At 37.4% G+C, this 27,246-nt stretch overlaps 1 protein-coding gene across 7 annotated transcripts in view; it reads left to right on the top strand.

Annotated features, from left to right (window-relative positions):
- Window positions 1–27,246, top strand: part of TFDP1 (transcription factor Dp-1) — a 41,797-nt gene that overhangs the window by 11,667 nt on the left and 2,884 nt on the right. For 3 of the 7 annotated variants that reach the window (XM_083834561.1, XM_083834559.1, XM_083834560.1), the window contains 9 exons: window positions 2,673–2,739; window positions 13,103–13,209; window positions 17,538–17,659; window positions 19,388–19,553; window positions 19,751–19,894; window positions 23,474–23,542; window positions 24,595–24,746; window positions 25,423–25,589; window positions 26,157–26,238. In XM_083834561.1, the coding sequence (XP_083690687.1) occupies window positions 2,673–2,739; window positions 13,103–13,209; window positions 17,538–17,659; window positions 19,388–19,553; window positions 19,751–19,894; window positions 23,474–23,542; window positions 24,595–24,746; window positions 25,423–25,589; window positions 26,157–26,238 (1,076 nt within the window). Of the gene's footprint in view, window positions 1–2,672; window positions 2,740–13,102; window positions 13,210–16,296; window positions 16,401–17,537; window positions 17,660–19,387; window positions 19,554–19,747; window positions 19,895–23,473; window positions 23,543–24,594; window positions 24,747–25,422; window positions 25,590–26,156; window positions 26,239–27,246 lie in introns of all 7 variants that reach the window. The other 4 variants (XM_083834558.1, XM_083834556.1, XM_083834557.1 and 1 more) reach the window with 2 other exon arrangements.

The raw sequence follows: 27,246 nt of genomic DNA, 5'->3' as shown, positions 1-27,246 counted from the left end.
TACTGAGCCTAGAGTAGCAGGATTTCACTAGAAATGAAATCAAGTTTCATTATGGATATTAGCAGCTGGGGGTGCTATTCATTACGGGATTTGACAGTGTTCTTTCCAAGCGGTTTTCTTGGAGCCTTTCCTAGGCACACACTTAGGAGTCGAACATTTCCAGCCATGTAGCTGCCAGAACTGCAAGACCCTGGTGTGCAAGGTGGAGCAGCCATAACTGCTGTAGTCCTCATCAGTTTGCTGGTGGTTCTTCAGTGGTTGCTGTTCTCTGGTTTCTCCCAAATTGTATTCTATTGTTGATTGAAATGCGGTGTTTTTCCCAAATGTTTCCCAGTTTGTCAGTGACTTGCATAATTTCAGTCACACAAGCATGCTCCCCAGGCTATGTGGCACTAACCTGACCCTGTGTAATGCTAGGTTGTGTTTCTAGAGTTGAACATGGGTTTTGGTAGTTTTTCATGGTATATCTTAATTATGTAGAAGGAAACATGAAGCTTATTTGATGATTTGATACTACAGTGTGTTGGTTGGCTAAGGATAAAATGAATTAATAGAAATGGTTATATTGGAGATCATTCTAGTTTAGAGAAAAAAAGGGGGGACTGAAGAATAATTGATTACCCAATTACCTAATTTGCTAATTATTGAAATACCTATTTCAGCAGTGACTTGCTTTTAGTACTTGAATTTGCTGAGTAAGCTCACCACTTAAACATTTGGACCATCACTATAACTGACATGCAAGCTCAGTGCAAGTTTGCTTTTGCATATTAAACTGATGAATGGATTTAATAATTCAAAAGCTTTAAATTCATCTGCTTCTATCATGAGAGACATTACAGATCAAACCAGCCGTTTTCTGGGTGTTCTGCCAATCACAAACTCAATGTAAAGAGTTTTTATTTTGTCTTATATTTTTATGTTGTCTTTCCATTCTCATTGGTATGTTTTGGATTCTCATGGACAAGAGAAATGGCAGGAGTCCTAAGACTACAAACCTCTTCTTTCTGCTGTTGAACAGAAACTGAAGGATTGCATTTTAGAAATGTGATGACAACAAGGCTGCGCTTCCTGTGTGGTTTAACACGCTGGTTGTGAAACAGAGGTGGAATTGGGAGTATAATGTAACACTCTAAAATTTGGCTTCATCTTCAACGCTCCAGTGTTCTAGAAGGTCCTATTGCCTATATTGGTCCTATAGAATCTATAGAGTGCGTTTCTAGTGACATCTTTGCACGTGATATGATTTCAGGTGGATTAGTACCATCTTTCTTTGACGGAGCAGCTGGTGGCTTGCTTGATGTCAGCTCTGGTGCCTGGGAATAGGGCAGCAGAACTGCCTTTGAATCCCTGCTGTGGGCAAGGTGGATAACAGGCAGCATTTGTATAATAGAAAGTTGTTGCTGTTTCATTAAAACCAGGCTATTTCATTATCTAGGGGTGGGGGGGTGGGGGGAGGGAAGGTTTTGAGAAAGGAGGACAAATGCTACAGGCTCTTAATTTTACCCATCACTTCCATTACCTCCTCATTTAAGTTTCCTCTGTGTCACCAGGTCCTCATCTCTGCCATGCTATTAGAGGTCACTGTTCTTTATGCTTCCCTTCACAAAATTTCTCCTCTTCTCACTTCCCAGCCTGTCCCCAGTGCTCTGTCTTTTTTCACTTTCTTCCTTTCATTGAGGAGAGAAGATTGTAGAAAGTTTCCCGTTTTGTAAAGTTGCATCTTAAGGATTCATTGCTGTCATACACCTGGATAGTAACAGCACCACAGCATCCTCTAGTGGCTCGCTTGGTTTGCTGAACTTCTGGCAAATTGCAGGCAGGACTCTTCAGGTAGGCTTTTATGGGGAAACCTGTGCTACTGACAGCAGACCACATGCTTGTCTCTTGAAGATGTGCAGTAGCCTGGAAGTACAGGCTATGCACAAAATACAGCTAGGGACTTTTCACCCTCTGAACACCACTTGCTAAACTCTGGTAAGTACAAATGTTGACTTTGTTGCTGTTTTTTCTAAATGGTTACAGTCTGTTTGTCCTGTGTTCATTATTCTTTCAGGGCTGTTTTGTCTGGAGATAACAAGGAATTGTGGTTTCATGTGTTTTCTATCCAGTGTTACCTTTTAAATTTCTACTATGAGCTTTCTCAAAGGATGATGATTACTTGATACACTTGTATGTAATCCTTCATTTAAGAGCTCTGCAGTCTGATCCTTAAAAAAGAAAAAAGTGAAAAGCTCAAGGTGTTTCTTTTTAATGCCATTTTCCTGGTTAAAATGTCTTAAGGTGCTCTTAACCACCTACGTTGTCCCTGCTATAGTGTTGCTAACAGGGTAAAAGTTCCTACATAGCAAAAGGTGTAGTCACAGACGGCAGTGGTTCTAATTAGGGGGGTGTTCAGCTGTCTCTTAAGACAGTGCATATATGCTGTTAGGGCACAAAATAGCAAGGTAGGTGTAAACCGATTTTTTTGCTTGCTTTTTAAGAATATGTATTTATAAAAATCAACAGATTTTTAAAGTTGGGAAATACTGTGCCACAAACAGTGCAGTTAGTGGCAGATTTGTGAGGAACTGAGTAGTGGCAGCAGAGTCTTCTGGTGTGATTGCTTCCATCTTTAACAATAAAAGGCTATCAGTGTTTGTACATGTAATAAAAGTTACTTTCTTTAATAGGCTGGACTAATTGAAGCCAATGGAGAGCTTAAGGTGTTTATAGACCAAAACCTAAGTCCTGGAAAAGGTAAGAACACAATTTTAGTAAGACTGTTTCTTGATTTTTTTTAGTTGTTATGCTTATTACTGGCTTTAAACTACTTTCTTAGCATAGCTTTGTAAAGCTTTTCTCAAGTTATGTCTTATGTACTCAGCAAACAAACTGTAGATTTTGTTATGGTTTATAATTGTCTATAAACCGAGTACAAAGTTCAGTTGTGGTTTTACTGTCATTCCATATGTGGTCTTCTCGTTAGTATAGCTATGTTTAAGTATAAAGGCCACAATGGCCTAAAACAGCTTTTGGGGCAGTATGTTCTAGCAATGGAAAAAAAACGCAGGGGTGTAACAGTTTAAAATGGGCTATGACAGGTTTTTATGGTAGCGCATCCATTAGCACCTATCTGAAATAGTACCTTGAACAGAACTGTTTTGGACTTGCTGATAGTGGCTGTGCTTGTATGATAGTGTGATGTAATCAAGCAATTTTATAAAATGTGGGCTACAACACTTCAATTTGATATGTAAGCTCAAAAAACTAAGAGTATCTAAATGTTTGGAGAGTTGTGTGTGCTGTATGTTACAATTAGTATAACTGGGGGGAAAAAACAGCATGCTAAGTTCCAGCGCCTGCAGTTCTAGACAGTTAAATAGAATCTTTTCTAAATTGATTATGCTAAGTATCAAAATCAGATTTTTCTTCCCTGTATTCTTATGGGAAGGCTGTGTCCATAGTGAGACTCTGAACTATTTTCTGACTTCCAGTTAAGTATATTTTTGCCAGTTTATGCATTTTGCTGGTGGCAGTGTTATTTTTTCAGCTTAAGTTTTCTCCAGTGCGTTTGTGTTCTTTATTAAGAACAATTGTATGTCCTAAGTCTTTAGTTTGACAAGCCATCTAGCCATTGTTTTCTAGATTTCACATCAGGTGGGCTCTTTGTCCATATAGTCAGTCTTTGAGCCTGTTTTAGTGCTTTTTATCAACCTACCTGAACACAAGTATCCAAAATTGTGTATATGATTCCAAGTGAAGTAAGTGTTGGTCATACTTTTACGGAGGTGTCATTTTTTTCTGTGCAACTTCATGTTTATGGTTACATTCATCTAAGGGTAGATTTTGGTGGGCTGACCATTTTCCTTCGTTGCTTCCAAATGCTGCTAAGTCTGGTTTACTCCTGTGTGACAGATGGCATGCTTTGGTAAGTTGTATTAAGTAGGGAGAAATGTATTAGGTTTGACTCGCTGCTTCTTGTCTGATGTTCTCATAAACCTTAGTGTTGACAAGTCCATTGACTTCATGCATTGTTGGATTACCCCCGTCCCCTCAGATTAACCTGTAGTCTAGTTCAGGGGAATTTAGGTCTAGTCTTCTATGTCCTGTTCCTGCAAACCCATATCACTTCTTTTCACAACTCACAGAACTTCTTCTAATTTGTCAGAGCTGATTTAACTAACAACTTCTGTTTTTAAAGCATGATCTGACTTCATTTATGAGGAGAAAATAGTTTAAAAATCACAACATCTGTTTTGCATAAAGCATGTGATTTTGAGTAAATTGTCATGGAGATAAAACACCATTCTAGAAAATGCTTCAAAGATGTCTTTCTTGCTTTAAATGCATCTTTAGTGTGCAATAAGAGCTATCAGTGGAAATGAGCTGGAAGCTTGTGTATTCAGAAGTAGCTGGGTGTAAATTCACTTACATTAGTGGAATGTATTTCCATTAATGGAGTGCAGCACCTCATTTAGCCCCCTAAAAAACAGCGTGCCATCAAGTGGCTCAAGCAAGGTGCAAGTTTTCCTTTGTATTAGGATGATGCTATTAGCTCTGCTCACTTGAAGATTCTCTCTCCACTTCTGTTCCTTCTCCACTGAGAATTTATTCTGGAAGGCAAGTTCTCAAAGCTGAATCTTGGAAAAGTGTCAGTGGAGTGATACATCAATTACATCAACTTGATATGAGGCCATATTGATTCCCAGATCTCATGAAAGTTTCAGAAAATGTACCATTTAGTTTTTTCTTCTTGATACAAATGTATTTGTAATAAATTTCTCTAGTATTCAAGTATTTGTCAATCTGTCAGTGAAGAAGTATTGATAATGCAGGTTTCCAGTACATTTGGCTCCAGGGAGGTTCTGATGGAAAGATCTATGTTCTCCTGGAAGTCCTGTGTTTTTTTGTTTTTTTTTGAGAGGAGGTGAGGTATGAAATTGCATCTTAGTGCGGCTTTCCTGTTACGTGCCAGGTCTGCTGAGCTTGTAGCCTGGTAGGGTTAAAGTGGCACAATTCCATGGGTTTGGCGTAGAGTGTTTGGTTTGGCACAAGGTTTTGGTGTACTCGGTAACCAGGAAGGTGGTTTTCTGGTATAACCCTCTCCGGGAGAGAAGCAGCAATGTAATGTGCAGAGAGTGTCTGAGAAGGGAAGAAGAGAATATGTAAACATGTTTGTTTTGGGAAATCCTGAACAACGCCAGGTGCTTTAGAAGTGCAGCTTTGCTAGAGTCTGCTAATGATTTGACACGCAGCCAAAGGTAGTGGTGTATCCAGATGTCCTTTCACTGATAAGCTAATAAAGCTATATGGTTTTATATCTGCTGTTTGCCCTGTGCTGTTGTACTGTCAGCTTGTGACATTGTGGAGGAATGATAAATCCCATTGGACCCAGATGCAAGTTTCCTTGGCTCATACCAAAGTACCCAGTTGCATTTTTCTCCCTGAGGCCTCAATTGCTAAGAACACCACAGAGGGCCTGTTCCATCGCTTGTTACCCTGTACTTGGGAATGGGATTTGCATAAGCTGTTCATAATTTGAAGGTTTATTGAGATTAATTTGTAACCAGAAACAATGTTTATGAAAATTTAAAACATCAAGTGAAGAAATAGTGTGATTTATAGCTCTATCCCTCCTTCTGGCAATAATAAAAAGGAGGAATTCCTTTATTCAAGACAAAATTAAAAGAGCAGTTTAATCGTGGAGTAAGTTTCCAAAGTGACTCGATTGTAATTGCTTGCTTCTTGCAGGCAAGATATGAGGCAAGGATAATCTCATCTGGATACTTAACTTGTTATTTTAGTTTGTTTCCATTCTGGGATTATTACTGTTACCATACTTTTTTTAATCTAGTTTTGTTAATTACTGGATTTGTTTTGTAGTAGGAACCCAGCTAATTGTTCAACCCTGAAATGCTCAAATTCACCCTGTATGTTGACTTCAACTGATAATTATAATCAGAATTCATTTTGAGGGTTGGAAGATAATGTATGTGTTGGAGGAATGGAAAAAACTTTTAATAGGAACTGAACCAGTAAAGCTTCCTCATAAGTCTGTGTCTTCTAAAAAATTAATTGCTGATGAACTTTATAGACTTAGAAAATTTGCTTTTCCATGAGGTTGCATTTTGAAGAAAAGTACTGCACTCTGGTCCTTGTTGTTACAGTCAGATTAGAGTTGGTATTTAAGTAGGGCACTGTTCAGTTCTAATCCTGCCCCATACTTGAGAGGATATTTGGTGAAAGAAAATACCTGGTTGAGTGGAAGGGAAAGGAGAGCCAACGGTATTTAGTGTTGTATTGAAATTAAAGCTCTTAGGTTAACTTCAAAATTAATCAAAAAGAGAACTTGGATCATCTATCATGCCAGTAGGTGGCATTATTGGTATGCAACCAGAAGATACTTGTAAAGATGTCTTCCTTTTGTCTCCTACACCTTAAAATAAAATTTCACATTATATAGGCATAAAGAACTTGAGTTTTGTTCTCATTTCAGATTTGGTAATTGAACAAAATTAAAGTTGTCAAATATGTAAATTTTTGAGGTGTATTTAAACTCTTTTATTTCAACACTGTCTAGAACGTTGTCTTGTGCTTTTAATTTAAATGACTAGAAGCTTTCGCAATGTTATGTTATTGTATCTATATCGAGAGATCAAGCTCTCCCTGGTTTTTGACAATGTTTAGAGTTGTTCCTCTGGAACGAAAGCAGACACCTATTTCAGAGCCTGTGATTCACCCTTCAGCAAACATATGCCTGAACATCGGTTATGAAATGCCAAGGCATTACAGCAGCCCAGACAATTCCAAACGATTGTTATCGTCTAAAGTCACAGTCGGGAAATAAAACTGTTGCTGCCAATAGGAAGGATATCTTAAAAAGTCTAGAAAGACTCGTAAAGTCTAAGAGTAGACCACAGTTTATCTGAACAGACTTGGAAAGACTCGTTTGTAGTATGTGGAGTGAAGTATTATTAGTCATATCTAAGGATGGCAAGAATTAGCTAAAAGTCTAAGTCGATGTAAGAAATCACTTAAGCACTCAGTAATACTGTGGTATTACATCAGGGGAGATTGATGACTTTGTAAAAGTATTCAAGGCTGCTTTGTAAGCATGTTGTCTTAACGTGATGGTGCAATTTGCTCAATAAGCAAAGATATTCTTACTTGGCTTGGCACACAACTGGAGACAGTCATCTGTGTGTTGTCAAAGCTTACGGGAGGTTGATAGGCTCAGAAGTAGTTCAATGCTAACTTTCAAAAAAATATGTAATTAGTCATAATGTGTCTGTGGTGTTTGTGAGAGAGAAGTTACAAACTGCAGCTTTCCAGGAATGGGGACTGAGGAATCAGCTCCCAGGATCTAATTGTCACCTCTGTGGTCTCCCCCAGATCTTCTAAGTACGCTCTTTGCACATATTCTGAGCAGATTGTGCAGTTGATTACTAGTTTGCTTTTTAAGCTTTTTTTGTTTATTCTAAGCTGATGGTTTGGTGGACAGGTTTGAAGCTGGAATTAGCTTTGTATTTGCTTTACCAAATGGTGACAGTAAGGAATTCTGTTAGCTGTTGATGTAGAACTTCTTTTTTTTTCCCCTCCTGTTTCTTTTCTAACAAAAGAAAAAAAAATCCGCAAACAGAAGATGCCCAAACTGTTTCTACAACATTTTCCAAATATTTCTCATAGCTTTCATGTAATCCTATATCAAGCATTCGCATCTTTAGTAGTGGTTCTCTGGCTATGTAAATTCTATTCCTATTTATTTTTAATTCTAAACATAAGGAATGTTCCAAATGACACTTGGTCTTCTCAGAAGTGGTAGTCACAATGGGATCTTGTGTCAGTTACACTTCCTGAAATCATCTGGTTCATGGAAAGTCTCACGGGTCTTTTTGCTCTCTTCAACTCATATTCTCTTAGTTGTGAGTTTTATCAGGTTATTGATAGTAGTGTTGTCTTTTCAAAAGCATAAGTCATGTGTGACTTGTATTGAGGATGGTTTAATAATGCTGCTGCCTTCAAGTTGCATAGATGTCCTTAAGCTAGATTCAACTGCTCTGTTAAAACCATCAGTTTTAAAGAGGATTGAAACAAGAGTTTGTGGAGTTCGTAAGAGCAGTTAAAAGCAGTTGTACTGCAAAATGTCATCTGCAAGGTTAATTTGCTTTAGACCTTTCTTAAAATAACTCTTTGCTCAACTCCTAACCTTCAATCATGTAGAGTATTTACTTACAAACGGGTCTGCTGAACAGAGTTTGAGACTGTTGCAGGAAATGGTAGGAATTACTTTGAATCCAGACAAACCACTCTCTTCTTACTCCATGCCTTCTTTTTTTGGCCTGGGATAATTCAGTTTCAGAATTCCGCCACATACAATATTGCTTCCACTGACAAGACTTAACTTTGTTAGAAGTTTTATCCTTCATTATCAGGAAACAAGCTTGTTTTTTCAGTTGATTTCTGTTGTTGCATCACTCCTATTGCGCGCTCTTTCTCAAGTAAAGAAGACATAAAGACTGGTTGCATCAGCAAATGGTATGGTGCCTAGATTGAGTGGGATTTCTGTTCCCGAGGCGAGGAGTGCTTCAGCCCAAACATGTTGACACGAAACACCACATTCAGAGTCACTACTGTTACATGAACTGGAGCAGTCAGTGCTCAGAGAGATCTATTGCCTTGTCTGCAGAGGGCACTCTTTTATCTTAGATGTACTGTCTCTTTTTCTGTGACATCTCAAATTATTTAAAGTGTTCATAATTATACGTACCACCACTCTGCTAAAATTCTGCAGGAGATTCTTTATTCTTGGTAAAATTCTTGGGTTTGTTCTCATATACTGGTAAGGGCATATGAAACAGTTCAAGAGTTCTACCCTGATTGAACTCAGTAACCAAAGCAGGCTATTTAACACATTTTCTGTATGCAGAAGACACTTACCTGTCTACAAAGACTTCCAGGTGAATATTTTATTTTTCTGTTAAAGTGTGCTACTGCTTTTGCTGTTCAAGTTTTATATGACATCGCTCTTTGATCCCATCTCTATCTTTATCTTCTGTTTGGAGACATTCTGGAGCTTTACAGTAAAGAAGTTCTACTTTCATTGTGGTTTACTGATTGGTAAGCTGCTAAGAGTTTTCTTCTGAACTGGCAGTACTTGGGAGGCTGAGAATTCAGGTAGTAGTATTGTCCTTCAGAGTGTGTGTGTGTGTACATATATATATATATATATATATACATATATATATATATATACATATATATATATGTAGTGCTTTAGCTGGCCTTTTACCATGTTTTTTGAAGTCTTTAGTTCTTTAGAAGAAAAAAATGCAAGGAACTAGCTGTATTCATATGTTTGTTTTGAAAAGGAAGAAGAGTTGGTGCCAGGAAACTGTTTGCAAACTTGCGGTTTTAATTTTTACATGCTGCAGTGCACACTGTATCTTGGCAATAAAGTACAAGATTATCTGGATGGCAGTGATTGCTGTAAAAGTAACAGTAATTAACAAATGATTAGTAAAATTCCTTTGAGAAACTGAGCTGTCAGTCGCTTGCAAAGCTAAGTTAATAACATTATTTCTGCTTGTATACTTAAAAACAGTTTTCACTCCACACACACACTGAAATCAGAGTATTATGAGCCTTTGGAAAAAAAATGCAGTGAGATGCTAGAACAACTTCTGCAAGTCAGGTAAATGAGAAAGTAGGATGCATGAAGCAGAGATAAATTGAAAAAATTGTTTTAAAAAAAACTCATTTTTTTTCCTTTAATTGAGCAGTTTTGCTTTCCTGTTTAATATGCTCTCTTTTATGGGTGGACTTTGCCTTTGCTTAGAACAGAGGTGTGTTGCTGTTCTTCCAGTTCCGTTTGCATTTCCTTGCCAATCAGTTTGTGCGTACAGACAGCCGTACCTTGCTGTTTCTGTACAGAGACGGGTTGGTTCAGTGGCATGTATTAATGCTGGCACAGTGCCACAGAAAATGCTAATGTAATTAAAAACTTTAAAGAAGCATAACGTATACCTTCCCCTTCATGCAGATGATGTAGTTGCAAGATAACTATTTGTATTCCTAGAATTATATGAATAATATAAGGAGGCTGGAGGCCATCTAATCTAGCCTTAGATCAAAACAGGGGCGACTTCAAAGCACAGAGCCTTGAGTAGTTGAAATTTTTATATATCTCCAGGGAACTTCCTAGGCAACCTGTTCCTGTGCTTTGCCATTTTCATTGTGACTTTTTCCCCCTTGTATTTAGCTGGAATTTGCTGTGTGCAGCAACTTGAGACTTGCCTCTCTTCCTTCTGCTGTGTCATCTCTGTAGCTCCCCATTTGCTATTTGAAGGCAGTGATCAGATGCCACAGACAGACCTCTTGTCCTGTCTTAATCCATCCTACGGGATGAACACACCAAGCTCCCTCAGCTTCTCTTTGTACATCATAAGCTCCAGTACCCTGACTGTGTTGGCAGCTTTACGCTGAACTCTCCTGTTTGTGAATCCTCTTGCACTGTGGCCCCAAAGTTGAACAGGGTAATCCAGATGCAGCTTAGAGTGCAGGCACAGAAGAGACTAATCACTTCTTTTGACCCTGGTGATCTCTTCTAAATGCAGGCCAGTGTGCTGTTAAGCCTTCATTAGCACAGAGGTACGTTTTGGACTCAATTCAGCCTCCTGTCCACCAGGACCCCCTTGGGTCCATTTCTGCAGAGCTAACCACTTGACTCTTCACGTCTGCTGTTGCGTGGAGTTGTACTGGACTGTTACAAGTGCATTTGTATTTGTCTTTGCTGACTGCTTAAATGGAAACAACATGATAGCATAAAGAATTGCTTTGGTTTTGAACACATCAGGAGAGCAAAGTGTGTGTGTGTGTCTGTAGAGTTGACAGATGATGAAGATGCTTCGGGAGCATCTCATGGCAAGACTGTTGTTTATGAAGTTATCTCACTGTAGCAGAAGTACTTCTGGCATGCTTGGAATAATCTTGTCACGTGCAAGTAATATCCTACCAGGATAGGAAGGGACATACCTTGCACTGATTCTTGGCGGGCTTGAACTGCAGATGAGGAAGTCGGTGTTCTGTTCAGGAGATCAGCTGAGAGCATAACAGAGAAGAGTATTAGTAGGCATGGATAAATGTGATACTGGGCAGGAGTTAACATGTTTTTCTCTAGAAGGAGGGGAAAAGGGAAGTTAGGAAGTTACGTCTTTTCAAAGTCAAGCTTTGAAAGAATCAACAAATGTATGGATAAGGGATATCTAATCAGTGTGATGTCCTTGGATTTCTTGAAAGCAACAGCAAAAAAACATTATCAAGGTCCTTAATTGGCCTGTTAAAGAAACTAAGGTGTCAGAGAATGGGACAGTCATCTCATGGATTAATAATTGATGAAAACTAAACCAGATAAAATGAGGAACCCTAGTGAGCTCTTGACACTCAGGAAAGTTATTAAAGTCATTGTAGGCTATATTATGAAAACATGAAATCAGTGTCTGCTGGGGAACAAGCAAATTACATTTTCAGAATTATTTGGGAAGGAATAGGGAGTAAAATAAATGTTATACAATAACATATGTCATTCATTTGTCATGAATAATGTGTCTGTCCCATTCAAAAATAAATCTCAAAGGGTAGGAGACCTAGAAAGTGTACAGGCAACAAGAACCATCAAAGGTAAGGAAAAGGCTCTGTAAAATGAGAGATCAAATAGATAAGGGGGCTTAACTTGGAGCAGTTGCAGCTCTTAAGCTGGAAGTCGAATCTTCAGTTTGCTTTCATGTTTTTCAAGCAATGAGAAGGTTTAAAAAAAAAAAGCGCACTGATGAGTAGCTGAGCAAAGATACACAAGCGGTACTAGTCAAAGTAGTTTATTCTGGTTTACTGCATTCTGCAAAGAGGAAGGCCAAAAAAATAAAAAAGGCAGCAATAGTGATGGCTCTACTTGAAGGAAGAGAAAGGCGTAACAGCCTTCCTTGTGTGACAGGCTAGATACCTGCTGACTCTGAAGGAGCATTCAAAAGTTGGAAGAATGATGGGCTACAGCATCCTATGCTTGTGTGGGGCTCAGAATAACTCTTGAGTGAAGCTGTCAGTTTGTCATGGTATAGTAATGGCAGCTGGGAAATACAGGCCTTTCGGAAAGGAGGGACTTAAGACTCCAACTTTGTGTTGACTACCTGCACGTGTGAGAGGGATGGAGGGCATCAAGGACTGGTTAGGGACCTTCCTGATGCAGCTATTGCAATAATTATTTTCTCTGCATTGGATAAAGGGAAAAAGAAGAGGAATGAGAATTCTGCCATGCCCTTCTGACAGGGAAGGAGCTGTCAAACCTCTCACCTTATTTGCCCCATGATTCTTTTTCAGTCCTTGTTGCTTATTTATTTAAAGACTGGTATGGAGCATTAAGTCACTACGGATACCTGGTGTAGAATTTTTGTAGTTGAACTTTTGTCTTATGTGGCTTAAGGCTTAACCATCAACAGTGACCATGGATGGCTTGTGAACAGGAAGAGAGCAGCTTTCCCTGCAGGGTTGGTCTACTGTGTTGCGTGTGTTTTGCTAAGTACTGGTTTCTTGTGTGCTTCAGTTCTTCAATTCCCTTCAGCTGGAAGAGGGTACCTAAAAGAAAGAGGAAGGTTGGGAATACTCTCTTGGAAAAGCCTGTGCTAACCAAATACAGTATCTTGTAGACCAGCATGCCTCAGAAGAGTCTGTTGTATGCTGGGGAATTGGACATAGTTTTGGGGTGGTGTGGGAAAAGGTTTCAACAGCCACAAAGGAAAGAGGGTAGATGAGGAGGGTAATACGCCTTCTATCAGATACCAGTTAGCTCTGCTACTGTGCTTTGAGAGAAAAAATAGAGTATGAGGAGTTAAAACATGCTCATACTAGATCGCTGAGCTGTAAGGTCACACGAGGAAGCTTAAGACAACATACTAAAAATCTTTTAAGAATCTTTTTTTCTTCAGATGCATAAACACTACGTTTATGTTGGCTCTCTGTGAAGCTCAGAGCTAGTTTCTGTTAATATGCATTAGTAATATTTCTGAAACTGCAGTTGCTAAAATAATACAATGTGGCTGACCTGAAGATTTGTACTTGTATTTGTTTTTAGGAGTTGTTTCTCTATTGGCTGTACATCCCTCTACAGTAAATACACTCGGAAAGCAGCTCCTGCCAAAAACATTTGGACAGTCTAATGTCAACATTACACAACAAGTGGTAAGGAGACTTTGCGTTTTTTTTCTTATTGATTACACATACTGTAAATCTGAGTTGTAGATTGATATTCAGCATCACTTGTCATGTGCAGATTGTCTAAATGTTTCTAATTTTAATGGACTTACTACATTAGAACAAATGTGCTTTTGCAGAAAGAAATGCAAAGATGACTGTCAAATCAACTTACCTGAATATTCAGGTGGCTTTATCTTTCATTAATGTTGCCACTTCTAATCAGTGGTTCTTCCAGATTCTGTAATGGAGGCATGTAAATTTAATTCCATTAGCACATTTTTACTGAGATTGAAGTCAGATGGAACAAACTTGAAAGCTATGCTACATTTTTTAATGCTAATGCTGATTTTAGATATCCTTTTGCCTAAATGCTTGCTTTTGCTCTGTGTGTGGTATGTGAAATTAGAGGACTCAAAGAATCTAATAATGCAGTAGATAATACATAGGTTGTGAGAAGTCATTTCTATATTGATCAAAATTGAGATCAACTGAGAGCTGGTCTCAGTTCATCTTCTGGAAAGCTACTGTAAGGTATAAACATTTGGAATTTAATTTCTTGTATTTGGGTTTCTTCTTGATACAAGTTTACCATCTCCCTTGCCCAACTCTAAGCTCTAGGGAGTGTCTGATAACTGAGGTTGCCTGAATCTATAAACTGTGTCACTTTAACTGCACAGATGTTGTGGAAAGTCCACTCCCTCTGCAATTACCAGTCTATCTGTATAATTGCTTATTGACTATACTTCAAAACTGTGACCATGCTCAGATAGCTGCTCTGGTACAGCTGTCAGTTTGAAGAGAGCCTGGGGGTGGGGAGATGGCACAACAAACCAACCAAACCTCTACATCCACAAGTGTTCGTAATTGAATTGCAGTAGTGCAACATGAACTGTGTTCAACTCTTGAGCTTCACATAATTTGAGGAGTCCCATCTGAGACAGACTGAAGATAGTTAAGTAGCAAAGTGTCAGTATAACTGCAGATTATTTGTGCTGTATTACCAGTGGTGGAGGTGAACTAACTCCCTCCAGCAATTACTTGAAAGTTAAAGTGCATTAAAATTAGTTTAACTGAAGTTGTCTCTTTAGTAGGAGACAGTTTTAATCCAAACAAGGAAACAGAGTTGTAATGACATGTAGGATATCTCTTCCAGGTTTTATTGCTAGGCTGTGTACATAGTAGATTTTAATGTTGAAAGTGAAAGGTAACTTACAAAACCCTTTTCTCAAAGTACGAAAGCCATGGTTTAATAATTAAATGACAAATTGTCTGATGCCTTTTTAAACTTTGAACAATAAGTAAATAAATGTATACAAATCTGTTTGTATATCTGTGTGTGTATGTTTACACATACAAATCACATATTTAAACTGACAAATGCTCATCTGTATTATAATGATTAATTTTGCATGGTAAGATTATTAAAATTTTTGATTCTGAAAGAACCACTCTTGATATCGTAGTCTTTGGTAGTATGATGACTGTGTGAAATTCACATTCTCAGTAATAAGTTCTTTATCACTTTGCTAAAATATTCAGAATAAGGCGATAATAAATTTTGATGGAATAAGGGTCCCATATTAGAGCATATTTGTATAGGCTATTATTACCAATACAAAATTAAATGCTTGGTTGTATGTCACTAAAGAAGAGGTGGAGTTGTTTATTTTATGTATATATAGAGAGAAACCTTGGATAAATTTCTTCTGGCTTTATGATATAGAAGGACAGCAAGAATTTTCTGTCAGTGAGCCAAATGTTCTTGAGGATCAGAGTTGATGAGTTGGCTTGTGACCCTGTTCAACTTTCTAACCCTTGGCTGGTAAAACCAGTTTTTTTAATACTTAAGTACTTAATTTGCTGAGCTTGTGTTCTTTGTTCAGTTAGTCTGATTTCTTTTTCTTAGCAGGAAAATGTACATGGGGACAGTGTTCAGTACAGTGAAGTGGTTAGTGTAGGCTCTTGCTGTTCACTGTTCTTTGCCATGGTCTTGATCTTACTGGTTCTTAAGGAGCCGGATTGTAATCTCGTTCTCCCTGTAAATCAGGAAACTTTAGAGAACAGCAGACATGTCTTTTTCTGCTTCTTCATTCTTTGCCTCTCCTCTCCATGTTTTCCTTAAAACTAGATTTTATAATTACATGCATAAGCTTTTGTTTTAGGATGTTCCCAGTGACTTGATACTGCCTAACTCTTTCAATGTTTTTTTCATTTGAAGTCGTGGTTGTTTATGTACTTGTGAGTAAAAGTTAGGGACATCAACATTTCTTTTAAGGAGCCAATAACACCAAGTAATTCTTCAGCAGAATCTGAAGCTCTAGGCTGTAGGGTCTTCTGTAACATCAGTACATGCTTATTCAGATTTGGTAAGACGTTTGGTATAGACAGCTGCTTTGTTAAGGAGTTTTCCTTCACTTGCTTATAATGTAGAGAGGCTCACCAGTTCTTTCTGAAGTTCTGGAGTATTTCTGCCATTTGTGTCCTTCAAATACTGAAAGAAATTGGACGTGTTTGGCAACAATCTAATGCAGTTACTGGTAGATGATACGGATTTTGGATTAAAAACATACAAATTCTAAGCCTGTGTGGCAGTCCTTGTCTTTAAGAGGTTGTATAGATGCATCTTTCAAAAAAACAAGAAAAATCACCACTCTTTTTTCCTGTATATAACCACAAGAATAATTAGATTTAAAGTGGCTATTAAAAAACAAACATCCCTGCTACGTTGAAGAAGTTCATTTTTGTCTGTAAGTTTTATTTCCATTCCATAGAAAAAAGCAGTCTTTAACATGTGGTTGTTTGCTATATAAAGACTTTTCAACATGTAAGAGAAATTATTAGAATTTTTTAAGGGTAGTTCTGGTATTTCTAAGTTTCTCTATGTCTGAGATACGTATTGTTTGCATAACATATAAGCTTAAATCTGAGACATTCTTTATGTAAAAGTTGAGCTTTTTAAAGATATAACATGAAAGCATATGATTCTGTCTAGTTTGCAGACTTCTGTGAGTTAGATTGGGAACGCTGAGCAGGTTTTGAATTTACTAAACAGACTTCAATTTTCCATTCTAGAAATGAGTGTGGGTTTATCTCCATCCATTTACTTCTTTGTACTGCTGAATGTTTAACGACACTACTGAGCACAGTAGATTTCCAGTGTTTGCTGTTGCCAAATGGTTTGTTTTTCTGAGTTTTATAACTCCACTCCCTCCCTCTGTATGGGTTTGGCTTCCCATCTTTGTGCACTGTGTTACGTGTTAGGCACCACGGTGATGGTGGGCTTGTTTGTGGAAATGGGAAGCAAGGGAGTAGGGTGGGACCCTCTAATTTTAGCCTCTGCAAGAAAAATGTCATCTCTACCAGTCCTCTCTAACTGTATCCCTAAGGAATAAAAACTGGCTAAGAGCTTTCCTCTCTTCTCTCTATTGTCTGTGTTACCTGAACAGCACACTGGCTGTCCTCATGGCATTCTGAAATGTTGGTGAACCAGGCCTTTTTTTCATGAGATCAGTGAAAGTGAAAAGGTGGTGGACAGAATTGTTGGTGGGTGGCTACAGGAATTGTGGTCATCTAAGGGCAGAAGACAAAACAGTGGGATCAGATATCTCGAATATGCCTGGAGATGTTTATTCCAACTCTTCTTAAAAACATGCTGTAAAAAATGGCCTAACACGAGAGGTTAAAACAGCTAACGTTTTTGGTCTGTAGTTGGCAGAGAACTGCCAGTAGCAAAATTGATGGTGTTTTTTTCCCCCAGGGAGAAAGTGAGCTGGTTCACATACACCCAGCGCCTGTTCTGTATCCCCCACCCTCGTTCTGTTTTCCACAATGAGCAGTTTTGGTTATGAATAGTAGTAGGGGAGATTGGTTGGCTTTCTGTAAGAATTGGAAACGTTTTAAGTGGATGGTTTCATTTCGACTTTTAAGTTTTTCTAGTTTATTCTTGCAAAGGCTAAATTATTGAAGCTAGTTTGGGGAATAAACTTTAAATTTTGTTGGTGAGGCAGACTGTAGCTAAAGGAAAATGGAATGCTTTTGTGTAAAACCAAATTCTGCACTAAGTGAGAAGGTTAGCATGAAAAGCTTGTTTAGGAAGGACGAAACAAATGATTATTACTTAGGGAGTGCTCTAACTATGTAATACGTAGTCTGAAGATTTTTATGCTAATGTGTGTAAGTTGAAAACATCTAATAGAAGTGGGTAGAAACAAAGTATTATTCATGCTTGGATAATACATCACTTGAATATTGCAGCGTCTGAATATCTTGGAATACTTATGTTTATTTTCCAAATGATTTTATCTTTACTGTAGGTTATCAGTACACCTCAGAGACCTTCAGCGCCAAATACTATCCTGGTAGGAAGCCCACATACACCTAATACACATTTTGTATCACAGAACCAGACGGCAGATTCTTCGCCGTGGTCTGCTGGGTGAGCTAAATAAAAGTTGCAAAGGATTAATAAATTGCTTGAAACTTTTGTTCTAAACGTTCGCTGTGATAGTGTATGCGCTGTTGAGGTGAGCTGTGTGAGAAGGACAGTCTACTTACCTTTCAACTAAGAGCACTTCAACATTAAAGTATACTATATTAAAAAATAGGCATAGTCATACAGGAATGAATATCTGCTCATTTGTCATACAAGCAAGTAGCATATTTTCTGTAAACACTGACAGATTTTCTCATGTTACTTGGATTTAGAGAATTCAGCTCCTAAAAGGACACAGGAATTCACCTGATTTGATTCACATTTTAATTTGGCATTTCTATTTTGCTGGATTATTTCCAAGACAAGACAGTATACTTCAGATTGAAAAAGTATATCCTGAAGAATCATTTTAAATAAGAATGAAGCCTTTACTGCAGATAAATTTTAGATACAATGAATGTGGTGTTCTGATGTCTTTTTTTGTGCAGGTTTGTTTTTAAGGGTCTCTTGTTAACTGTAGTTGTTTTAAGACAGAAATTATCATCAGTGTCCTGTTACACATAAGATAGGTTTTCTACTTTGGAATTATGATGAATTTGAGAAAACGAGAGGTTCTATTTCTGATACTAATTCTGTTGATACTTAGATTTCTCTTCAAGTTACGCAGAACTTTTTATTTAAAAGACATGCAGAAAAAATCATTATACTTCATTCATCTATAGTAACTTTCAAGCTTTTGTAATAGCTTCATAGAATCATAGGGTGGTTTGGGTTGGAAGGGACCCTAAAGTCCATCTGGTTCCAACCCCCTGCCATGGGCAGGGACGCCTCCCACCAGACCAGGTTGCCCAAAGCCCCATCCAACCTGGTCTTGAACACCTCCAGGGATGGGGCATCCACAGCTCTGGGAAACCTGGGTCCAGTGCCTCACCACCCTCATAGTAAAGATTTTCTTCTTAATGGTTAATCTAGACCTACCTTCTTCTAGTTTAAAGCCTCCTGGTCGTCTCGCTACCCTCCCTGACAAAGAGTCCCTCCCCAGCTTTCCTGTAGCCCCTGTTAGGTACTGGAAGGCTGCTGTAAGGTCTCCCCAGAGCCTTCTCTTCTCCAGGCTGAACAAGCCCAACTCTTCTGAGCCTTTCTTCATAGGAGAGGTGCTCAACCAGTGAAGTGAATTCAAACAGTGTATCTGTTCAATCAGTATCAGACTTAGCCCATAACCTACATCGGTTGAATATTGTTCTATCTAAAAAGAAATAAATAATCTGTTATAATTCACTTCTCATTTTAGCCTTTCGCCCCCATCTTGAAGATTGTAAGGTTTTCCTTACTGACTTTAAGGAACATCCCTGTCGTTAACTTATTATCTGCTACTGGAGCTAGCAGAGTTGCCAAAAAGATAAATCTGTATTGTGTGTATATATAAAGATAATATATAAAGCATAAAGATATATATGTGTATATATATATAATTTATATATGTTTATATAATATATATATAACATATATTTTATTTAATATATATAAAGCATAAAGATGGTAGAATTGTTACCGTAAATTTTAGCAGGGGAGGGGGAAGAGGAATAATAGGAAGAAAATGTTGGAAAGGGGTGAGGAGCAGATCGAAAGGGAAGACTTGCTTTTTACTGTAGTGTGCTTGTATTTGAAAAAGCAACATTAAGTATTCCAAAGTTCAAATCTTCTTAAATTACATATTATGTGTATATTTAGGAAGCGGAACAAAAAAGGAGAGAAGAATGGCAAAGGTTTACGTCATTTCTCTATGAAGGTTTGTGAGAAGGTACAAAGAAAAGGAACCACTTCATATAATGAGGTGGCAGACGAGTTGGTTGCAGAGTTCAGTACCACTGATAATCACATTTCACCAAATGAATCAGTAAGTATATGGGAGGACAAGTATATGTGAACTCAATGGGGGAAGATACATTTCTTTAGAGATTTCCATTTCTTTTCCTCCTGCTAAATGAAACAGTTCAGATACTACCCAAGCTTACCCATTTACTGTAATATATTTTATTTTCAAATGTTTCTGTCACAGGTATGTTTTTGATTAATGCACTATGTCTACAGCAGGCTTATGACCAGAAGAATATTAGACGACGTGTCTATGATGCCTTAAATGTCCTTATGGCCATGAACATTATCTCTAAGGAGAAGAAGGAAATCAAATGGATCGGTCTACCTACTAACTCGGCTCAGGAATGTCAGAATTTAGAGGTATTTGTATAGGAAATTCACAATGGCTTTGTGTTTGAATAAAAGTTCACTTGAAAATGTTTTTATCCTGCATGTGATCTTCTGAGATACCAAAATAGAATAGTTGGATCTCTTTCGATACTTTTTTTTTCCTATTTGTATTTACAGAACACACATCTAACCAGATTGCTTGAATAATTTTTTGAAGTAATTCTTCTATGTCAGGAGCAACTCTGCCACGCAACACTTAAAATATACGTGAAGTGGTTCCGACTGGAAGTTAATCAAAGTGAATAGTGTACATTTCCACTGCAGTAGTGGTGGTCAAAGCTGAGGCAAATTGTTTTCTCCAGATGCCACACAAATAGATTTGCAGTGATAGGTGTTACATGTCAATCAGTATGTGCACACAGCGCTCCTTTGTTGCTATAGGTCATTTTTGTTTCTGATACTTGTCTTACGTAAACATGTCCAAATTTTTTACTACGAGCCTTGGGAGAGAAGCAAAATGTTTAATACTCAGAGGCATTCCTAAGTTCTGGGAGAATTTTTCCATTTCATTTATAAGTATCCTGAGTCCTACACTTGCGGGATAACAAACTTACTGAGGTTTACAGAGGTCAATTTACTTTATCAGAAGAGAATGAGGTTTTTGTATTTGTTCTTAGTAAGTGTTAAGTTCCCTTCAGTAGAACTTAAAGACAGTATAGAAGCAGACAAAATTGAGAAAAATATTTTGCAACCTATCTAAAAAAGCCTAATTCTGTGAACATTTTTGTTTGACACTGGTAACTGTTTTTTCAGTTGCCAGTGTAATTGCTATCTAGATGAAGAAAATATAACAGATCTAATCAATCTGAGTTTCATTTAAGTAAGATACTTAAATTAAAATTATTAGGGTGAGAGAGTGACAATCAGGGCATAAAAACTAGGGTGAAGTGATTTGAAGATGTCTGTTCTGTGTGCTGAATAGGAAATCAGTTGTCTGGGAGGATTTTCAAGCTGATCTTTTTGAATCTGTCTCATAAAGTGTTGAGACAACCAACCTCCGACCTAACACTAAGTACTCCACTAAACCATATCGCTAAGCTCTACATCTAAATGTCTTTTAAAGACCTCCAGGGATGGTGACTCCACCACCTCCCTGGGCAGCCCGTTCCAATGCTTAATAACCCTTTCGGTAAAGAAGTACTTCCTAACATCCAACCTAAAACTCCCCTGTCGCAACTTTCGCCCATTCCCCCTCGTCCTGTCACCAGGCACATAGGAGAACAGACCAACCCCCACCTCTTTACAGCCTCCTTTCAGGTAACTGTAGAGAGCGATGAGGTCGCCCCTGAGCCTCCTCTTCTCCAGGCTGAACAATCCCAGCTCCCTCAGCCGCTCCTCGTAAGACTTGTTCTCCAGACCCCTCACCAGCTTGGTCGCCCTTCCCCCATTATTACTTCATGAGTGTTGTAGCTCCAATTTTTCTGCAAGGTCCATCGACATTTAAATTGTTAGTGACATTATCTGGAAAGTTTTGTGATAAGTTTTGTTTTTTTAAGAAGCCTATGGAGGCTAATATTTAATTTGTCAAATTGTCAAGCATAATAAACTTTTTATGACTATTCCAGTTGAAAATGCTTAGGCTCACCCCTTAAACTGTTTAAAAATTAATCAAAATAGTCCATAAGGGAATAAATGAGCTTGGGGGATTCCCTGTTAAGAATTTAGTATTTTAAGTATTTAAAATACGTATTTTTAAATTTGCATTTTCTGTGTAAATTAGAGTATTGGAAATGGTAAAATACATCCTGATAATGCGAAGAGGGTTGTGGGGGGCAGTTAATAAGGTCTGTATCTTGAATTAATATAGAAAGCAGTGTAGTTTACATGTATGTGATAGGAAAATACCTCAGAACATTTGTGGTAAGTCTCTTTTTTTGGAAGGAGGCAGTTATTTCTAATACTAAATTAAAAGCACTGGACTTAAAAGCACTGGACTCTTTTTTTCATCAACATCATGCCTTTGCAGTTTTTTCAACAGTGTACACTTGTAATTTCTTCATCAAAAGTGGGCACAAAACTGCATTCTGTGTGTGAATTTTAACTCCAGTCATTTTGCCTTTAGTGCATATTATAAGGACATAAGAACAAAAGTGTATCTTCAGATGAGCGGTCTCTCTATCCTAGTGTCTTGCTGGACTGTAGCAGTAACCTAGGAAGGAGTATATGATTAGAGAAAGCAATTAATGATGCTTTCTCCTGTAACTGGTGGCTCAGGCACAACCTGAAACAGATATATGTATGCATCCTTCTATTTAATAGTCTTCAATTTTGTACAAAGTTTGCCTTTAACATTGAATCTTTTATGGCAGTGAGATTTTCAGCTGTGTTAGGAGTTTCTTATGAAATACCTTTTTGTTTGTTTTTAAAGTATACTCTATTTAGTTGATATCCTCTGGTGTTTTTTTTGGATTGGAAGTGATGGTGACCCAGCCATGTACTTTCTCCACGTTACTTGTGGTTTATAGTTATCACCGCATTCTCCCACCTTCTTTCGTTCTCCTTTCTAAGAAGTCCTAACTTACTCATTATTTCCTTGTATGGAATCTGTTCCGTACTGTTAATTATCCTGATTGTTCTTTTATGTGGCCTTTTTGAAATAGGAACACAAGACCTACAGAATCCAAGATACAGAACTTCAGGGTTTGTACGCTGATGTAGTGATAACTTGTGTTATGTTCTCTGTTCCTTGCCTAATAATTAAATTTTTTGACCATGTACTGAGCTGATGTTTTTGTAGATAATGTAGTTCAAGATCTCTTTACTGAGTGGCAATATGTAATTCAGAGCTCATCACTTTTTCTAAAATTTGCATGAATAGGATTATGGTTTCTCACATATACCACATTATATTTACCAGCATTAATTTTGATGGTTTAATCACTCAGTGCTACAAAGGCACTTCCTATGTACTTTGTGATGAGCTCTCTTCTTTTTACTATACTAGATAGCCCAACATTGTCAGCAAGTTCTGTCACCTTGCTGTTTATCCCCTTATTCTGATCCTTTTTAACTTGAGTAATAGTCTGTAAAAGAAATCCTTGTGAGAATCTGTTGGTGACTTCCTCCACTGAGAAAGCTGTTTATTTTGTACTGTATTGTCCCCAGTCTTCTGTATTATTATTTAGTATACGTTTAATACTGTGGGGGCATAACCTTTGATTCTATAACAGCTTCATTTCTTTAAGCATCTTTAATCTCTCTTCTCCAATACCTCCAATATCAGTAGAGGATATCAAGTGGATCCACCTGGTCCACGTGCTCTTTGTCTCCTTCAGAGAATCTGGATAACTCTTTGAGGCATAACTTCTGTTTGCAAAGAAATTTTTACACTCACTAATATATTCTACTTTATTCCTCGATGTCTTAATTCTGCTTTGTTACAGTTTCCATCAGTAGTACTGATGTGAGACTTGGTGGATCTCTGAATCATCAGCAGAACCTTAATGACTGACATACTTCATGCCTTCAGTTCTCTGGTATTTAAGCAATTTAAGGGGAGAAAATGCTGTGTAAAACCAACAAACTAACCAGTTCTCTTTCTGTCTTAAGGTGGAGAAACAGAGAAGACTTGAAAGAATAAAGCAAAAACAGTCTCAACTACAAGAACTCATTCTACAGGTACAGTCAAGGTACTCTTGTCTATAGGGCAAGGTAACTTACATTTGTATTCCTGTTTTATCTCAGTGAGGGATGGGAGACACCTGAGAAGACTGTCTTGCCTTTCTTGAACTTTGCTGCCCCTGTTGTATAGGTGGCTTAGTTTTTCTGGAACAGTTGCTGAATTGTAACCGAACTCCTTTCCAGATTTCACCTAGTAGATTGTGGGAAGCAGCAGTCTATTCCCTAAGTCACTGTACTGGTGGTTCACCAAAGTATCCCTTAGTAATTCCATTACATATGCAGTAAGGATGAGAATCTCAGGAAGAGCTTGCAGAAAGAAAAGACAGCTGTGGAACAGCAACCTCTACAACTCTGATACTTATCAGCCTCTGTTTGCTTTGGATTTTGTTTTTAATTCCTGTTCATTTCATCTGATTCCATGACCAGAAAAGTACTTCGTTTGGTGACTTGCTGTAAGGTTTTAATATAACTTGAGTTTTAATAGTTGAGTAATTTTAGTTCTTAAGTTTGCTAATCTTTAAAATATGAACTTTCCATTCTGAAAAATTGTTGGTAAGAAATATAAGAGTAAAGTCACTGATCTTAGTTCAATGATTCAGAAACCTAATATCAAGATGTTCACATCCTAAACTGTAGCCTTTTTTTAGCATACCATTTCAGCAAAAATACAGTATTAATCATTCAACTATTATTGTGGAGTACAGTAGCTAGCAGGAAATACTAAACAGAGTGGAAGTAGGATGCTGTATGAAACTTGCTTTTTCCAGTCATTGTTCTCTTCTCTCTGTCACGGATCTGCTGAAGGATCTGTCCTGATGTAGTTCTTAGAAGATACATTTTTTTCCCCTCAATTAATTTTTATCATTTTGCATTTTTAATACTCTAGGTTTTGTCTATTGTTGCATCTTAAAATTCAGGAATGTGATGAATGTTCTCTGTTTGTTTCTGCATTTACATGCTACAACCGTTGTTGGTATTCATTGAGGGATTTTTAGGTTAACCAAATGTTGAAGGTTTAATTCACTCCCATATCACTCTTGCTTTTGTAGCAAATTGCCTTCAAGAACCTCGTTCAGCGAAATCGTCAGGCAGAGCAGCAGGCAAATCGGCCGCCACCTTCCAATTCTGTCATCCATTTGCCATTCATCATTGTGAACACCAGCAAGAAAACAGTGATTGACTGCAGTATTTCAAATGACAAGTGAGTAAACAAAGTTTTCTTTCTGGCTTTTGGTACACCTATGAGTTTTATGTCTATGTTAAAGAGTTCATCTACAATTGTTAAAACTGAGGTATGAATAAACATACATCTACCTTTTGTTGACTGAGAACTTGCAAGTTAGATGAGTTAAGCATAATGTTGAATAGAAATAGAGCTTTGTAAAGCTATGAAACTTTGTAAAGCTATGGAAGTATGAACTGTCTAGAAATCTTAAAAGTGTATTAAGTTAGCTCTGCTGAATTTTTAGGTAATACTTTACCAAGTAGTGTAAACTTGCCATTAACACGATGAAATACAGCCAGCTGACTTGAAAACGGATTTTGCTTTTAGAACTGCTGTTCTCTGGTTTTGGTTCAAAAACCTAGGCTTTTCATCTGCTAATTAAAAGCTGAAAGTAGCAATCATTTCTGCTTGCACTATTAGCTTACAAGAAAAGGTTAAAAAAAAAAAAATGACACAGTAGACAGCTTTTGCCAGCAAGAAGAGAGGAATGGGCTTAGAGAAATATTGATCAAATGTGCAAAATACTTTAAGTGTTTAACTAGAACTTTTAATCTCTGTATCTGTTAAACCTAAAATGCATGTGTAGTTTTAATTTTAGTGAAGTTTAAGTGACTGGAAAGATGGAGTTAATTGAGACGTTTTCCCCCTACAGGTTTGAGTATCTATTTAATTTTGACAATACTTTTGAAATTCATGATGATATAGAAGTACTAAAACGAATGGGGATGGCCTGTGGGCTAGAATCTGGAAGCTGTTCAGCAGAGGACCTAAAAATTGCAAGGAGTTTGGTTCCCAAAGCTTTGGAACCATATGTGACAGGTTAGTTACTCTTGAGTTAATTTGTTTTCCTTCTTAACATGGAAATCGAGGAAAAAAACATGAGATCATTTAAGATCAGTTAATTTCCACTGGTTTGTGGTGTAGATTTATAAGTTTTCAAATGTGTGCTTTTTAGTGTATGTTAGGGAGCAAATAACATTGAGATTCTTAGAGAAGGCGCTGTTGCTGTTCAGAGAACTACATTTTGCATTGTCCCATGCCAGTAGATCTTTTCAGTGTGTAATTTTTTTTATGAGGACATTACTTATAGTTGATTTGTCTGAAAAGGGAAAAGGTATTAAGTGCAAACATGGTCATGGCTTCGTTTTACAATGTTTTATCATTTTTGCGCTATAATTATACTGAAGACTTCTCTGTTGCTCACTTCAAAATGTATAATTTATTTTGAATTTTTGCAGTCATTAGCTTTTTAATTATGAAATTTTGGGTATAGGGCATTAATATGTTGGTTTGGTTGTAAGACTTATTTTTTGGACTCTAAAAAGATTAAGCATTTTCACTGAATAAGAAGAGTTGAAATATTGCTGAAATACTTTGTTTTTACAGAAATGGCTCAGGGATCAATCAGCAGTGTATATGTCACATCTTCATCAGGTTCTGCATCAAATGGCACAAGATTTTCAGCCAGGTGAGTTGGAATTATCAATTAGTTTTGAAAATCAGTAAGCATGAAATAAAATTAATTACAGATGAAGTACTTTGAAACTAGTTATATTTTGATTAAATGTGGTGTGGATATGTGTTTGAGTTTATCCTCAGACATGGCTTTAACTTGACTAGAGGTGCTTCTTCCCAGTGTCATTAAAGAAATCTTTCTCAAGGTTTTGGAAAACAAATCGATCGGACTGCTGTTAATCTTGAAGGTGGTATTTTTGTTCTGAGTTTATGACAAGAGAGATACTTGTCTAAAGACATAATCTGGTCAAGATTCTCACTTGGTCATTGGTGTCTAGTGTAAAACTGAACCCTGGTCTTTGGACTTTAAACAGCATCAGATGCTGGTAGAACAATAAGCCATGACTTTGTTTAACTTTGTATGAGCATGTGCCATTTCAGTTAAGCATTTCATGCTTAACTAATATTTTTTCTCTTTCTGTATTACGACACTTTTTCCTTATGTAGTCACTACTGACTACCATTTTGTTATAGCATTAATTAAAAAAGATTCCCTTGTGTGAGCTTTGAGTTTTAAAATGACTGAAATGTTAATGAAATGTTTAACGTTGTTAACAAATACTGGAATGAAGCAAGTTGATTAGCTGAGCAAATCATCTGCAAAAGTGTTTGTTTTCTGCAAGTTTTTTGTTTTATTGTGTTTGGAAACTTAGCTTTATTTGAAATGTCAATTGCATTTGTCATAAGTGTCATGCAACTAATGCAGTCTGGGCAATTCAGAATGAGAAGGAAAGGGTAAGTTCTAGATTATGTAGGCTTTTTCCATAACAGTGACTTAGGTGTCAGAGTCACTGTCTCTGTCTATGCCTCATCAATTATTTGGGAAATTGCTATATTGAAATTCTTAAGGAAGTCCTAGTTTGGGGGATATTCCTTAAGCCATTTGTATTAACAGGCAAAACTCTTATATCCTCATCAGTATAAGGTTTTCTTCTGTTTCTCTGAAGGTGTGATCTTCTGG

This window comes from Anser anser (assembly GCF_964211835.1).
Source record: "Anser anser genome assembly, chromosome: 1".
Classification (NCBI taxonomy): domain Eukaryota; kingdom Metazoa; phylum Chordata; class Aves; order Anseriformes; family Anatidae; genus Anser; species Anser anser.
The sequence above is the reverse complement of the archived record's forward strand: the minus strand, read 5'-3'. Positions and strand labels throughout refer to the sequence as shown.